This window comes from Sphaerodactylus townsendi, linkage group LG03, assembly GCF_021028975.2.
Source record: "Sphaerodactylus townsendi isolate TG3544 linkage group LG03, MPM_Stown_v2.3, whole genome shotgun sequence".
In the NCBI taxonomy this organism is placed as follows: Eukaryota; Metazoa; Chordata; class Lepidosauria; order Squamata; family Sphaerodactylidae; genus Sphaerodactylus; species Sphaerodactylus townsendi.
The window spans coordinates 69,394,422-69,410,350 of NC_059427.1; the positions used below are offsets into that span (position 1 = coordinate 69,394,422).

The 15,929-nt window shown below is 43.9% G+C and overlaps 1 protein-coding gene across 1 annotated transcript in view; it reads right to left on the bottom strand.

The window, feature by feature from the left end:
• Window positions 1-4,771: 4,771 nt before the first annotated feature.
• The window catches only part of BSN (bassoon presynaptic cytomatrix protein), a 279,004-nt gene continuing 267,846 nt past the window's right edge, over window positions 4,772-15,929 (bottom strand). Inside the window, exons 10-12 of the mRNA XM_048489848.1 lie at window positions 14,696-14,750; window positions 14,301-14,398; window positions 4,772-9,144 (exon numbers count right to left, since the gene is read on the bottom strand). Of these exons, the coding sequence (XP_048345805.1) occupies window positions 14,710-14,750 (41 nt within the window). The 3' untranslated portion in view covers window positions 4,772-9,144; window positions 14,301-14,398; window positions 14,696-14,709. The remainder of the gene's footprint in view (window positions 9,145-14,300; window positions 14,399-14,695; window positions 14,751-15,929) is intronic.

Sequence of the window (15,929 nt, forward strand, 5' to 3'; positions counted from 1 at the left end):
AAAGCCAGTGTAGCTGGAACAAGACTGAAGTGATATGATCCCTATGGCCCACTTCAGTTAGCACTCTGGCTGCAGCATTCTGTACCTACTGTGGCTTCTTGACAGTCTTCAAGAGCAGCCACAAATAGGATGCATTGTAGTATTCCATCTAGATGTGTCTAGGGGTGCTGTTGAAGTGCATGAGAAAAGTAAGGGCCATTCAAACATATCGTGATCAAATGGTTCATTTACACATGAGCTGATCACCTCTTCTGATTCTCTCGCTGTTTCACTTCTTCAGATTCAAAGCCAGGCTGATGAGCTTTTTTCTGTGTGGCACCAAGGAAAGGGCAAAGAAAGCACTGTTGACAGCAATTCCACCAGTCATCAGCTTCCCTCCTAAGATTTCCAGAATCAGTGAAGCATTTAAACTCAAGTGTGCCGGACAGAAGATACAAAATTCCCTCTGGAAATTTAATGTAATGAGAGTTTAACAAAGGGATAGACAAGTATATACATTCTTTTCAAAGAAAGCTGTTTACTAAAATGCCACGCAAGAATAGGCTATGCAGCATTCCAAAGCATGGAAACCCTTCAAAATCAGTTTAAGGATCAAAACTATCCATTTTGATGTCCTGGGTCTGCAGATTTGAGTCAGCTGGTTTGTTTTTCCACTGGCATTGCCATTGGGTGGAAGTGATGTTTTCCTCTGGGCTAATTTTATGAATAACAAAAGCGTACCGTTAGTTTTCACAGCCAGGAAAGAAAGCAGCTGCCTCTGATGGCAAAGAAGGGGTGCCGTGCACAACTCTTGCCAGCACTGGCTCTGTAGGACTAAATGTTCCTGTGCCAGTTCTGAATGGGGAATGGCACATGCTGTGTGACTCCCACATGAAAGCTGTGCGGCTCCAGGGCCTACATGCCACGCATTGTAAATATGCATGGAAGGGTCTGGTAGCAGGAGGCCACCCCCCCCCCCATCTCTCTAATGACTAAGATCTCTATAGGAGCAGTTCCCCCGTCTAATCCAGCCAGCAGTATGTCAGGGTCAGAAAGCATCTCCCTGTGAAGCTGAGTGGGATGCGAGCCCTGTGGCAGTGTGACTGGAGGCTAATGATGAGTGACACATCCTGATTGGCATTTCCTGTGTGCTCCTAATCAGCAGAACTGCAACACGAAGCACTGGGTGGCAGATGGTTGTTTAGGCACCGAGTGGGAGCTGTGTCCGCATGGGGTGGGCGGGCGAGAGAGGCCTACCCCGTACAACAGCACACTGGCGGGGAGAATAAACTGAACAAGAGGGAAGAAACTTCCCTTGGAGAGCTGCGAAGCCTTTGACAGGCTTTGGTACAAAGCCCTTAAGATATATCAGGGTCAGAGGCAGCAATCTCTGGATGCTTCCTTCCTGTTTTAGAAGCATTTAGTGTGCTTTTAAAAGGGTGGGATATGAGCTGTACTCAGAACTGCAGGTCAGTGGAGATGAAGATGTGTGCATTGTGGTATGTCACTTAAGTGTGCGTATATGTTCAGGAAGTGGCTTGGCTTGAGTGTACCTGTGTGGGTGTACATATATTTATCCTTGTACTGAACAAGCAGTCTGAGAAGCAGCTCTGAACAATGACTTTCAAAATACATGAGCCCATGCCTGATCCTGTCTAAAAACTGGGACAAGCTGGATCCTTTCTTGGTTGTATTTCTTAGTGCTTTGTTTATGGAGGGCAGCGTGTCAGACATCTTTAAATTCAGCAGGCACTGAGTCAGTCAGTACCTGTTGAAAGATGTCCCTTTTGGTCACAGGCTCCCTGTCCAGCCAGTGACCTGCTCAGTTAGCCTTTCTTTTAAAAGTGTGTATGAAACCAGTAGATGTGATTGTAGGGCATTCAGCAAATGTCATGAGGATGTTGCACTTGCCAGTATAATCTGTCTTCCATATAGCTCAGGTACTGCTGTGTAGGTGTTTATCTAGCATATAGCAGTGGTGAGGAGCTGGATGCAAGTTCACCCGATGAAGAGGGACTCCAGGCAAGAATAATGTTTTCCAGCAGTCCTCATGACAGAGAGCCAGCAGGGTGCAGTGGTAAAGAGCAGGTGGACTCTAATCTGTAGAACCGGGTTTGATTCCCTACTCCTCCACATGAGCGGTGGACTCTTATCTGATGAACAGGATTTGTCTCCCCACTCCTACACATGAAGCTGTGGGCTAATAAAAAAATACAGAATGAACCAGATACAGTAAACTTTCAAAAGGGGGAAAAATTCTGTCTGGCTCTAATACAAAGTTAAAATCTCTATTTTAATGAAAATAATTAAAACATTTGTATGACAAACCCACAACTCTTAATCAACAGAAAAATATACATATTAGGACAACATCAAAAAACAATAAACAGTGAACAATACACACACAGGGGATCCCAAAAACAATACTAAGGATTGAAGTCTCTGTAGTGAAGGTATCACTTTCAGAGAGATCCACCAATAGTGTAGGTGCGAAAAATTCCAAGTATCTGATGCCAGTAAGTATTCAACTTCAGTGGATGAGTTTCATATACTTGTAGGTAGAAGCACAAAGCATCAGGATGATAATGACAGAATTCTTGAATGGTGGTCAATAGAAGGTAGAAGTATTGACCTGGAATCATACACATGTTTTAATTATTTTCATTAAAAATAGAAATTTTAACTTTGTATTAGAGCCAGACAGAATTTTTCCCCTTTTGACCTTGGGTTAATCACAGTTCTCTCAGCACTCTCTCTCAGCCCCACCTCCCTCACAAGGTGTGGATATTATTTCAGTGGAATTATTTGGTTTCCAATACTAAAATGAGTAACACAGTACATTTGGAACAAATAGCATACATATATAAGCTGCCATCTCATTATAAAACTGATTAGCTGCAGATTCCTTTAAAGCAACTGTACAAAACCAAGATTTTCCTCCTAAACACATTTATGGGTCTAAACCCCACAGAATAGTATTGAAGTGACTTCTGAGTTGACTTCCTGGGACTCGTCCCCCAAACCACCATTTCCCCCATAAACAAAACGCAACATGGTAGTAAACCTTAACAGAAGCCTGGAAGAACAACAACAAATGCTTCTACCTAGTGTGTAGGACCCAACAAGCTTGGCAGCAAATGAGTTTCTGTGTTGGGGTGCCAAAGCAGGGAAGGAGGGTCCTCTCTCTTTGGTGCTTAGCCATCCTATTGCTGAGGGGGGTGTACACAGGGCAGGACCTCCGAAGCTGATATTAACTGATGGGGAGGATCTGTGAGAGCATTTCAGACACAACAGAAAAATGCAAGTTTACTTTCAGAAAAACATGTGCACTAAACACGGCAATGCTACAGTTTTCTCATTTCTAAAACAAGTATTGAGGACTAAATGTTTAGTTTGTAAACCTACTGGGAAAAAAGTAGAGCAAAAGTATTTCAGGGTTGTTGATAACAATGTGCAGCCTTCCCAACCCCCAGCATTTGGCCAGCTCCTCTATTCCCTTGGTTGCTTTTGAGTCTAGACTCTAGACAAATACAAGCCAGTGGTATGTCAGGAAGCAAGATGTGGAAAAAGGGGGGCGGGGGAGACCAACAGAGGATAGGTTGCATTGTACATCAGAGGCAGTGGCACAGAGGTAGAAATGGGTCATCTATTTCAGTTATGAAAAGATAGTTTAATTCAGAGAACTCATTCATGAATGCATTGCATTGTGTTAACAAAAATCTGTGCAAGTCTGCTCTAATGGGGGCAGGGGTAGCATAGCTGAATTGAGAAATCAGACATCCTTCATTCTGTGAGGAAGCTTGTGTCCTAGGTTTTCAAAGGGGTTATGGCTCTATGGCATTATACCACACTGAGGCTCTGCCCCTCCCCAAACTCCAACCCTAAAATATCCAGCTATTTTGCAACCCAAGAGCTGGCAATCCTGGGGGGAAGAGAGCACAACTAAGATGGTCAAATCCGTCTATTTTTCTCATCTCTCCTGACATATCCCTTTGTTTCCCAGAACCCTGTCCCTAGGGACTTCTTTCCTTCCAGCTCCCTTCTCTCCAACCTCCAGGAGGGCAACTTGTGCTTTCTACATTTCCTAATTAGAATGACTGCTTTGCTTTTCCTATCATTCTATGGATTTCTCTAACAATAAAGGCTACTGTGTACAACAGGATGCTGGACTCCTTGGGCCACATGTCTGATTCAGCAGGACTCTTTTTATGCATTTATGAGACAATGTGCAGAAAGATATCCTAAATTTTTCTTACTAGTGGTTAACTAGGGATGGGAAGTTAAATGTCCAGTGTTAAATGTTAGATCAGTGCTCCAATGGTTTTCCTTGCAAAGTACTGAAAGGAAGGGGAAACCAGCCCAATCTTTTTGCCACGTGCCTGTTTCATCCGGTTTCTTCCCACTGGTTCTTCTTTCCCCCACCCCTGCACTGTCATCCTCATTGTTTCTTCCGCCATCATGTCTTTCTGGGGAGGCAAAGCAGTTCCTCACAGCAGTGAATGTCTTGTGACAACCAAAAAGGGAACTTTTTGTGTGTGCGAAGGAGAATTCAACCAAGTTGGAAACAGAACAGCCCAGTCACAGATTTGTCTACCACCTGTGACTGACAGCAGGGATATACTAAACAGAGTTATATCCTTCTATGTCCATTTACTGCAACAGAAATGTGTACTTGGGGCTACACTGTATGCCTTGGAAGCAGATGTGTGGAAAGTTTCAAAACTATAATGGAAGGAGAGAACCTACCCAAGCGTCAAGGCTCCTGAATAAGTAGGGACAAAACCAGAGCACCTTGTGAATCATATCAAGTCCTTTTATTCTGTTTTCCACAGAAATACCTTGTAGGGCAACTTCCCATACGGAGTCACAATACATGAGGTGGTACACTGAAATACTACAAGTTCTCACAGAGCACAGCAGGACACACACATCATTTACAATGTTCAGATAAAGGATTTTAGGTCATTGCACTTACAACTGTAAACTTCTTTTGTTTGATGGGGTTTTTGTTTTTATACACAACCCCTCCCACCTCCAAAATAATAAAAAAAAATAAAAAAGAGAAAAGGAAACAACTGAAGAGACAGGTAAGAGGGGTAAGGAGAGTGTGGAAGGGACATGTCATGTGACAGCCATGACAACTCTACAAGACTCTGCTATGCTTCGCAAGAAGAGGAACAGTCCAAAGGAGCCAGCCACAAACACCAGGCGTTGTTTGTTGATCTTTTTGTACACAAAAGCAAGAGTTGGCAGGTGTGCTGGTCACTGAGATGGAGCTCCACAGAAAGGGCCTATGAGTTGACTTTTTTTGTTCATACCACATGAATAGTGCTTTTTTCTTTTTTATACACACTGTACAAATATTTACAACAGAAGGGATGGAAGGGATTTTAGCAGCCACTGCTGAGAGAACCTGTAAGGGACACAAATTCAACCTAGAGCCCTGAAGAAGCATCCTCAGATTATGCACTTGTCATTGTTGTGGAGTTCCTAGCTAAAGAGGCCTGTATAGCTGGGAAAGGGTGGGTAAGCAGGACCACTTTCCACCAGCTTGCTCAGCTCACGATGGAAACTTCCTGTTTGGGGAAAGAGAAAATGGGAATCTCCCTGGCCCATCTTGCTATCCTAATTGAAGCAGCTACCAGGAACCCCCCTGCCCCATGCTGGCCATGAAAGCCTTCCGCTCTGGGCACAGTTCCAGTAGAGGCCTTGGCTCTTTGCTTTTGTCTTGTTGGGATATTAATTCTCATCTGCTCTTCATCTCACCTGCTGCAATGGTAACCCCAAGAGGAGGCATTTTCTCAAGCTACTTTCCCATTTCCCGATATTTGCTCCAATGAGACAGAAAGGTGAAGGGCTGCCCAGTGAAAGTGAGTGTTAGAAATGCAACCAATTCAGCAGTATCTCCATCCCCAACATGAATGCCTCAACTTTAGTGTTCTGTTTCTAAAACAATGTCTTGCTGGTGAAATACATGGTGTGGGTTTCTCTAGATCACTGCTTCGAGTCATAAGAAGAGTCTTGCTGGCTCAGACAGGTGGTCCATCTAGTCCAGCATTCTGTCTTGTATCCTGGCCTACCAGTACCCCAGGAGGACCCTCAACAGGGAATAGTCACCAAGGCTCTCTCCTGATGTTTACCTGGCTCTGAATGTTGCAGTTCCCTTTAGTCACCAGGTTCCCTTGGTGAAGAGTGAGATCTTTCCCACACTGCATTCCTACCTCTCATTGAGGATATATGCTTAAGACTGAGACTATATGGACACAGGAACTACACAGGAACTTTATTGTTTTAATTCTAATATTCTTATTGTCTGCCCCTTTGCCTGGAAAAGTGGCCCAGAACTACCCTAAATAAATAGGGTTTTCTTTCTTTATTCTGTACCCGGTCACCTATCATGTAGCCTCTTAAACTCTCGCTTTCTCCTCTTTCAGTACAAAAGAACAGACTCAGTCACTTTTTTTTTTGCAAAGAGCTCTCCCTTTTAGTCCAGCCATGCAAGAAATTCTTAATGTAATCGTTCCACTAAGAGGGTGGCCACTGTGGGTGGGAGGAATTGTACCAAAAGCTAAAATCGATGTAAAAATTTGTAATTCTCAGCATCCGAATTCCATGAGCTGCAGTTCAGTTGTTCTTTATTCATTTATATTGCATTACTTGGAACAGCAGCCACCACTGTTGGCCCTTGGGCACCGAAACTGGGAAAGGAGTATTGGATAATTGCTGGGCACTAGTTGAGACCAGAGCTGTTGTCCTTGCAGAGTTTGTCAGTGGACTGTTGGGATTTTGCAAGTGTCTATCACAACTCAGTTATAAAAGGGTTAACTGTTTGTATGTAAACAAGTTGCTGAAGTCACTGTTTATGACCTGATCTATTAATGAGCTATTGGTCAGTCAGATAGTCATTGCTTACACGTTGGTGAGCACGTATATAAAGTTAACTGTTTGTTTGAGCAGACATGACACCAGGTAAATGAAATCATGTGAGACAGCAAATAGGTAGCAAGATGTAACCAAACATACAGTAATATAGATGTGTAACAGGAAAGAAAGGATTTCTTGTTTTATCTCCATGTAACCATCCCTTTATAGTTAGTAAACTCATATATAAAAAGCAACTGAGAATCTGCCTCTTCAACATGGACCCCATTCTTGAAGGACCTGCCTTGTCTGTGGCAATCCCAAATAATCTGCATTTAATGTTTGGCCAGCAAGAATGTGCTTCAGGTCTAGACAAAGCCTAGGCTCCCATGGTAGTAATGGACTACTAGGTCTAGTGGCTACTGCAGGGAAGGATGTGGCAAAGGGGAGAGAGAGTAAATGGCTGGGTACATTTGGTGTTACACTCTGGTGTTACACTTCACAGAGTTACTGACAGGCCTTCAATAACAAGTGCATAAATCTGCTAATGGCATTCAATAGAGAAGATGAACCAACTGGAGAAAAAAAATTAACTTCAAGCAAAGAACTGCAAGCATTCTAAATAGATGAAACCGTGCAGAGAAGTAGCAAGCCATGCTCTACAACAGACAGAGACAGTCAACGGCTCTATGGCTACCCTTTGGCAAAAGTGTCCCTCAAATGGGTCAAGCATGCCACTAATTGAAAACTTCATACACACAGGTGTTCGATATAAAGATATCTATCCAGTTTCTCAATAGCACATTTGCAATTAAATCCTTATACATAACATTGAACTTATTAAATATTAACAGTTGCTTTTTAAAATTTTGTTATTCGATTGCATAGAACATTAGACATGAGAATCATTTCGCTGTTACCCATGGTGAATGGAAGCTCCTATGGGTCACGCCAATGAATTGTTCTTGAGCATGCTCAGCGTAGACGAGAGACGGGCAGGAAACGGACAGCACAAACAAATGGGAACCAGAGCAACTATACACTTGCTGAATTCTTTACAGCCTAGAAAAAGGAGCTGTTTTGCGGGGTTTTCTTTCGGCTCTCGCAGGTTACAGCGCAAGGAACTCTTTACTAGCAGGTTCAATGATATTCTGCTCCAAGTAGTTCCTCTGTTGTTCTGAGCATGCCCACTTGTAATGGCTTAAGAAGGACTTGAATTGCACAGTAGTAGGAAGGAGGATGGCAGAGGCAAGCTCTCCTGCTCTCACCACACTGGATTGTGCTCTTTATAGCCTTCTGCACTCTATTGCTTCTACCGACAACAGCCCATGTGCTAATTCAGTACAATGCAAAGAGGAAAAAAATGTTCAATACAAAGTAAAAAAACAACAACAACAAAAGAACCTCACAAAATCACAAAATAAAATCCAACTCCCCAGTTACTGGGTGTTGATGAGGTATACATGTAAATAAAAGTGGAATGATTAAGGCTGTTTTTGAAATAAAAATAATCCCCAGGCATATATAAAACAATGAGCAACACTAACAATGGAAAGCACTGCCATTTGAATGCTTTAGAATGGCTTCAGGATGGCTTTGGGGTGGCTGATAGACATGCCTGGCCAGCATTTGCTTCAGTCAAATTCAGCCAGTTTATGCACTGCCTTTTAGAGTCCTATGGCCTCTTATCTCAGTAGTGAAACAGTGTTAGGTCCTAGTCAAAGTTCTCTACGTCCCAAGCTTTCCACTGCAGGGACGACGAGAGGGAACAAACACTGTGCATGTAGACGAATTGACAGGGCAAACTGGAATGTGAAGGAGAACGGAGCATCCCGCTCCCAGCCCTCGATTCAAGCACATCTTGGACGGCAGGAAAAACCTATGAAGAGTCTAGAGTTAAAATTCAGTAAGAGAGAAACTCTGTGTATAATCTCAAGAACTGGCCATGGCTCCCAAAGTTAGACCTTAGGCACAAACGGAGCCACAGCACTGAATAGTCCCCCGGAGTCCCAGACATCTTCTCCAGCATCCAGGAGCAGCCAGCCTGTGTGACAAGTTGGAATGGGCCCATGTTCTGTAAACTTTTCTCTACAGGATGCCTCAGATCATGGATCTGCCTTCACCCCACCGGGCTCACATAACATAGACCATGCTGTCGACAACAGGTGGCTTCTGAAAGCCCTTTGTGATAATTGGCTCAGATGTCCTCAAGGAATTTCTTATGGGATCCACAGGCAAATGTATGTGTAAACACCTCTTCCACCTTCAGTCCCACGGCCTAGTGGTTTTCCATGGTTTCAAAAGCTTATGAGACAAAAAGGACAGAAATATGATATTTTCAGCAATGTTATTTCCTATCAGCAGTTTGGTGCCCTACTATCACTCTGGGGTATTCATCAATAATTTCACCTAAAAACACTTATATTATTCTGCTGCTTCAAGTCTTTTCTTTCCCAAAGTAAAGGGGATAGTATCAAAGAAACCTGGGGAACTAGTTAGAAGGCACCATGAATCAAAGAGTATGGACAACTGAGTCATCAGATCAGTGGCGTTCCTGCCTAGGGACAGGGGGTACCCTATGTCCCCGGCGCCCCCATTTGGTCACGTGGGGGGGGGGGCGCCACCATTTCAGGGTCATTTGTGTGATTTTTAATTTTTTTAGTGTTTTTTACGTTTTGTCCTGCAGGGGGCGCATTTTTAAGGCTAGCAACACCAAATTTTCAGGGTACCATCCGGAGACTGTCCTGATGATACCACCCAAGTCTGGTGATGTTTGGTTCAGGGAAAGCAAAGTTATGGACCCCCAAAGAGGGTGCCCCCATCCCCATTGTTTTCAATGGGAGCTAACAGGAGATGGGGGCTACCCATTTGAGGGACCATAACTTTGGTCCCCCTGAACCTAACTTCACCAAACTTGGGTGGCATCATAAGAATAGTTACCAGATGATACCCTGAAATTTTGGTGTCACTAGCTTTAAAAATACACCCCTTACAGGCACCCCAAGAAAGTTGCCCAAGATTCTTTGTTTTGCAGTGACTTTGCTCCATTGTAGCCAATGGGGAATTTCTGAGTGTGTAGGCAGGCTGCACATTTTTGAAGATAGAGGCACCAGACTTTCAAGGTGGCTCAGGAGGCCCTCCTGGTAATAGCATCCAGGCATAGAGACCTTTGCTTCTGAGGGTTCAATTTTAAGGACCCCCAAAAGGCTTATTTTGTTTCCACACTCCTGCACATGAAAGCCTGCGGCCTAAGTTCTCTCAGAACTCCCTCCAAAAGCCCCCCCTTTCTTCCGAAGCAAAGCTCACCCAAGCTTGGATGCTATTACCCAAGACCTTTTCATTGGAGCCACCTTGAAAGTTTGGGGCCTCTATCTTCAAAAATGTGCAGCCAGTGCTTACACACTCAGAAATTCCCCAGAATCTGCCAGGCTCTTCAGCAAGTTCTGTGGGGGGGAAATTACTTTTACCACCATAGACTTCAATGGGGCTTTCTGTTATGCCCAGATGGCTCTGTGGGAGAGGTTTCAATGGGAGGCACTGTGATAGGGGTCTTGCTCTGGGTGGGGGCATTTCCTGCAGGGCTGCTGGTGGGAACCCCCTGAAAGGAACCAACCAAATTTGCTAAAATGCTGTGGGCACCAAGTTGAAGGTGAACCTGATGCCCACAGCATTCGGCCATCCCAGGCAAACTTTAGTGCCCCCACCCAGAGCAAGACCACTACCACATTGCCTCCTGTTGAAACCTCTACCAAAGAGCCAGCAGGGCATAACAGCAAGCCCTACTGAAGTTTATGGTGGGAAAAGTAATGTTTCCCACCATAGAACTTGCTGAAGAGCCTGGCAGATTCTGGGGGATTTCTGAGTGTGTAAGCACTGACCACACATTTTTTAAGACAGAGGCGCCAGACTTTCAAGGTGGCTCCAAGAGGCCTTGGGTAATAGCATCCAAGCTTGGTGAGCTTTGCTTCTGGAGTGGGGTGAGTTGAGAGAGTTCTGAGAGAACTCAGCCCGCAGGCTTCATGGGCAGGAGAATGGAAACAAAATAAGCCTTTTGGGGCCCATAAAATTGAACCCTCAGAAGCAAAGGTCTCTATGCCTGGATGCTATTACCAGGAGGGCTTCCTGGAGCCACCTTGAAAGTCTGGTGCCTCTATCTTCAGAAATGTGCAGCCTGCCTCAGAAATTCCCCATTGGCTACAATGGAGCAAAGTCACTGCAAAACAAAGAATCTTGGGCAACTTTCTTGGGGTGCCTGTAAGGGGTATATTTTTAAAGCTAGTGACACCAAAATTTCAGGGTATCATCTGGTAACTATTCTTATGATGCCACCCAAGTTTGGTGAAGTTAGGTTCAGGGGGACCAAAGTTATGGTCCCTCAAATGGGTAGCCCCCATCTCCTGTTAACTCCCATTGAAAACAATGGGGATGGGGGCATTCCATTTGGGCGTCCATAACTTTGCTTTCCCTGAACCAAACATCACCAAACTTGGGTGGTATCATCAGGGCAATCTCTGGATGATGCCCTGAAATCATGGTACTGTTAGCTTTAAAAATGCCCTCCCTGCAGGCCAAAAAACACCAAAAATACCCCCACCAAAAGCCCAAATACCTTGCATTCACATTTGTTCATATTTGGGCAGGACATAATTGGACACTTTTTGTCCAAATGTGCCCAAATTTGCCCAGATTCTGGCTGAATCTGGTATTTGTTTCATCTAAATCTCCAACCCTCAAAAGTGATGTTGTTTCAGGGTGGGGGAGAATCCACCCCAAAACAGCATCACTTTCAATTTTGTTTTAACTGGGGACCCCAGATTCTCCCTTTAAGGTGGATTTAAAAGAAGAATCTGAGCTCCCTAGTTTAAACACCATTGAAAGTGATGCTGTTTGGGGGTGGATTCCACTGGAGGTGTTTTGTGAGAGATGATGCTGACATTTGTTTGGTAAATGTTTTGCTGGGGGTGGTTTGTGAGAGATTTACATACTTAATACCCACTTGCACTGGCTTGGAGTTGTTTCTCAGGCTAGCAACCTACCTCATAGGGTTGTTGTGATTAGGAAATTAGGAAAAGAGTTGGTGGGGAGAGAGCCATGTATGTTTTGCTGGGAGTGGGAGGTGTTTTGTGAGCTGATGCAAAAAATAATTGTTTGTTCATGGTGGGGGAGGGTGGCCACCCATTCACCGGGGGGGGGGGGGGCGCCAAGCTCAGGTTTTGTCCCCGGGCGCCAGTTTGCCTAGGTTCGCCCTGCATCAGATCAGTTGTCCACCCTTGTAATGATGCGATAGCTTCTATCTGAAGCTTAAGACAAAACAAGATTCCATTCAGCTGGGATGAAGACCTAGTTCACTCGGCATTCTGTGGACGGAGACAGGATTTGTAAGATGCGCAGCTGGTATAAGTTCAGTTTCCCCTTCAAATCTTTTTTAAAAATTGAGTCCTTTCAGTAAACTCTCTAAAATGGAGAAAGCGACAGAGGCCCCTTCCGCACACGCAAAATAATGCGTTTTCAAACCACTTTCACAACTGTTTGCAAGTGGATTTTGCCATTCTGCACAGCTTCAAAGGGCACTGAAAGCAGTTTGAAAGTGCATTGTTCTGCATGTGCGGAATGAGCCAGAGCTACGAAAGGAGATTTTGCTATACAGGGGAAAACATTCCTAGCACATCCACAGACAGAATTATCATGACAAAGACACCCTCTCAGTTTTACCAAATGTGACTGGTGGGCTAGGTCTGTGCATCTCTGGATTGCTAGAATTCTGAAGTTTAGTGGGAGGTACATTTCAGAGGCAGCATAGTCGCTTCCCATGTATCTTTCACCGTATTGTCCACATAATTTTTTTTTGGGGGGGGGGGGACCAGCTCAGCACAGCAATATGTAAAATGATTCCTAATTTTCTCTCCCCTATATAGTCTTTGCTTTCTGCTGATAGAGCAAAGATTGTGCTTGCTGTCTTCACTGAGCAGGTTCCAAATCACAGCTGCTGCTCCAATAATGACCATGGCTGTGTGCTACTGAAAATGAATTCTAGAGGATGTGGTCTCACTGGCTAAAAAACCAGAAGCAAATATCCTCATTTTGTGCTTCCTGTTATGCCATCTACTATCCATGTACATCAGGCTGACCACTTCATGCGCATGGCAGAGTAACTGTCCTGCAGCACTTAACAAATTATGATGCCCTGATGCACAAATAGGAAACATTTGCTGTGATTTTTGCATTATTTCTACTCTCACTTCTTCCTTTCCTGTCACAGCCTTCTGCCCCAATCTGTGGGGATCTGAATATTCACAGTAGTGATATCTCGGCTACAGTAGCCTCTTGCCTTTCCCCTCACATCACCCGAGATTTTATCTTCTCCTTTAATGTTGTTGCATTTCAGACCTCCCTGCCTCTGAATTTCACCTCTTGAACAACCACTGAGGCTTTCTCAAGTTATCTCACACTTGCCAACTCCATGACTACTCTCTCACATAAACATTCCACAGTCTCCTAACTGCAGCTCACCAGTTTTCACTACCAATTTCTTCTCTTGGCCCTATTCTGGCCTTTTGTATTGATCTCCATATTCGTTCCAGATCCTGATTCCACCTTTGACACCATCAGTTATACTCTCCTCTTGGATTACAGCTCCTCCTTCTGGAGAACTGTCTTCTCCTGGATTTCCCACCTTCCTAACTGCCTCCTTTGGTAACTCCCACACCTTGCCTCTTCCATTTTCTGCAGAAGTCCCACAAGTCCCTGTCCTGGCTTCCTGTCAAATTTAATACTGATTTCAAAGATTTTAATTCTTTTAAAGCTCTTCACTTTTAAAGCTCTTCAACTACATTCCTCCCAGATCCATCTTCTTTCTCCCTCCGTTGTACATTAGCTCAAGCCCCATTAGCTCCCTTGGTCTGTTTATTTCTGTCTCTGTGTCTCCCATCATGCGTTTCCCTGCATCTGAAATGGCCTCTCAACAGAAATAAAAATAAATATGATTTTCAGTGCTTCCCTTTTTATTCTGCCTTTTCTTTCACACAGTTTTGCTAACCCCTTCAAACCTCTACTGCTCCTTCATTCCCTTTGGATGCTCCCGTCACCATTCCAGCTCCTCATTTTCTGTCCCCCATCTCTTCCTCACTCTCCCATGCCAGTCATTTTTACATAACACTGTTTGTAAGGGACAAGGACTCCCTGCAATTCTTCCCAGTGTATGATATGCTGCAAATACTAAGCAAGTATTTAGCAGCTTTAGAACATACACTTGACTGGCTGTGGATCAATTTATTTAAAGTAAATGGAAATTGCAATAAGCAAAAAAGGATATCATGTGAGTGAGTAAAACAATATTTCTCTTCTGCATTGTGCCTCATATCTGGGACAGTATTAGGATTAGGTAAAAATTATCCAGTATCTGATTCCTCCCCAACAGAACAAGGCAGAGGGAGGACTAGAAGCAGCTGAGTGGCACTCACTCTTATACCCAGAGTCCGGAGCAGCAGACTGAATTCATTGTATTCTTCATAGGTTTTTCCACTGAAGTGATGTGATCTTCATGATATCTCCAAAACTCCTGCCAGGGTGAGAGAGAGAGGGAGAGAGACTTACTATTAGGAAAGACAAATAAAAAGCTACAAGAAAGGAAAAGGAGTGTCTGTACATTGGATGGGTTCTTAAAATAAGGGGGTAGTCAACTAACCGCATGTCCAGGTGTTGGGGCAATTGTAGAATTGCAGTGTAATCAAAGACTCCAGTAAGAAATCACTGAAGGAGGATTGCAATGGACAGGAAACATGAAATGGGCCTTAAGGTTTGTCCGACAGTTCTAAAATCATTGGCGGTTCTGCATGGAAGACCAAAAGTGACTCACCTGGTGGCGTTTTCTCACCAAAACGATGTGAATTTTTTGCCAAAAGCAGACACAGCTGTGGGTGTAAAGAGAAGAAAAATCAATGCCTGAAGCAGTAGAACATCAGGTACCAGGGAACTACTTATTGTCAGCCTTATTTGCCTTCTTTCTTTTTTGTCCCATTGCTACTAATTTCATTTTTGTTCCATAGATATCACCCAATAGTATATCTATCTAGTTATCAGTCTCTATCATGAAACTAGTTTTATTCCCATATTTTCTCTCATATTGTTTGAGCATTTAGCTTTCAGTTTGGAGATGAGCTATGTGGAACTTAACTTAGTAGGGGAACTCAAGGTCCTAATGTTCCATCCCTGGTATTTTTACATCAAAGGATTAAGAACATAAGAACATAAGAACAAGCCAGCTGGATCAGACCAGAGTCCATCTAGTCCAGCTCTCTGCTACTCGCAGTGGCCCACCAGGTGCCTTTGGGAGTTCACATGTAGGATGTGAAAGCAATGGCCTTCTGTGGCTGTTGCTCCCGAGCACCTGGACTGTTAAGGCATTTGCAATCTCAGATCAAAGAGGATCAAGATTGGTAGCCATGAATCGACTTCTCCTCCATAAATCTGTCCAAGCCCCTTTTAAAGCTATCCAGGTTAGTGGCCATCACCACCTCCTGTGGCAGCATATTCCAAACACCAATCACACGTTGCGTGAAGAAGTGTTTCCTTTTATTAGTTCTAATTCTTCCCCTCAGCATTTTCAATGAATGCCCCCTGGTTCTAGTATTGTGAGAAAGAGAGAAAAATTTCTCTCTGTCAACATTTCTACCCCATGCATAATTTTATAGACTTCAATCATATCCCCCCTCAGACGTCTCCTCTCCAAACTAAAGAGTCCCAAACGCTGCAGCCTTTCCTCATAAGGAAGGTGCTGCAGTCCCTCAATCATCCTCGTCGCCCTTCTCTGCACTTTTTCTATCTCTTCAATATCCTTTTTGAGATCTGTCGAACAGAACTAGACACAGTACTCTGGAAAAAAAGTGCGGTGCGACCGCAGCTTTATATAAGGGCATGACAATCTTTGCAGTTTTATTCTCAATTCCTTTCCTAATTATCCCCAGCATAGAGTTTGCCTTTTTCACAGCTGCCATACATTGAGTTGACATTCCCATGGAACTATCAACTAAGACGCCCAAATCCCTTTCCTGGTCTGTGACTGATAGCACTGACCCCTGTAGCATGTATGT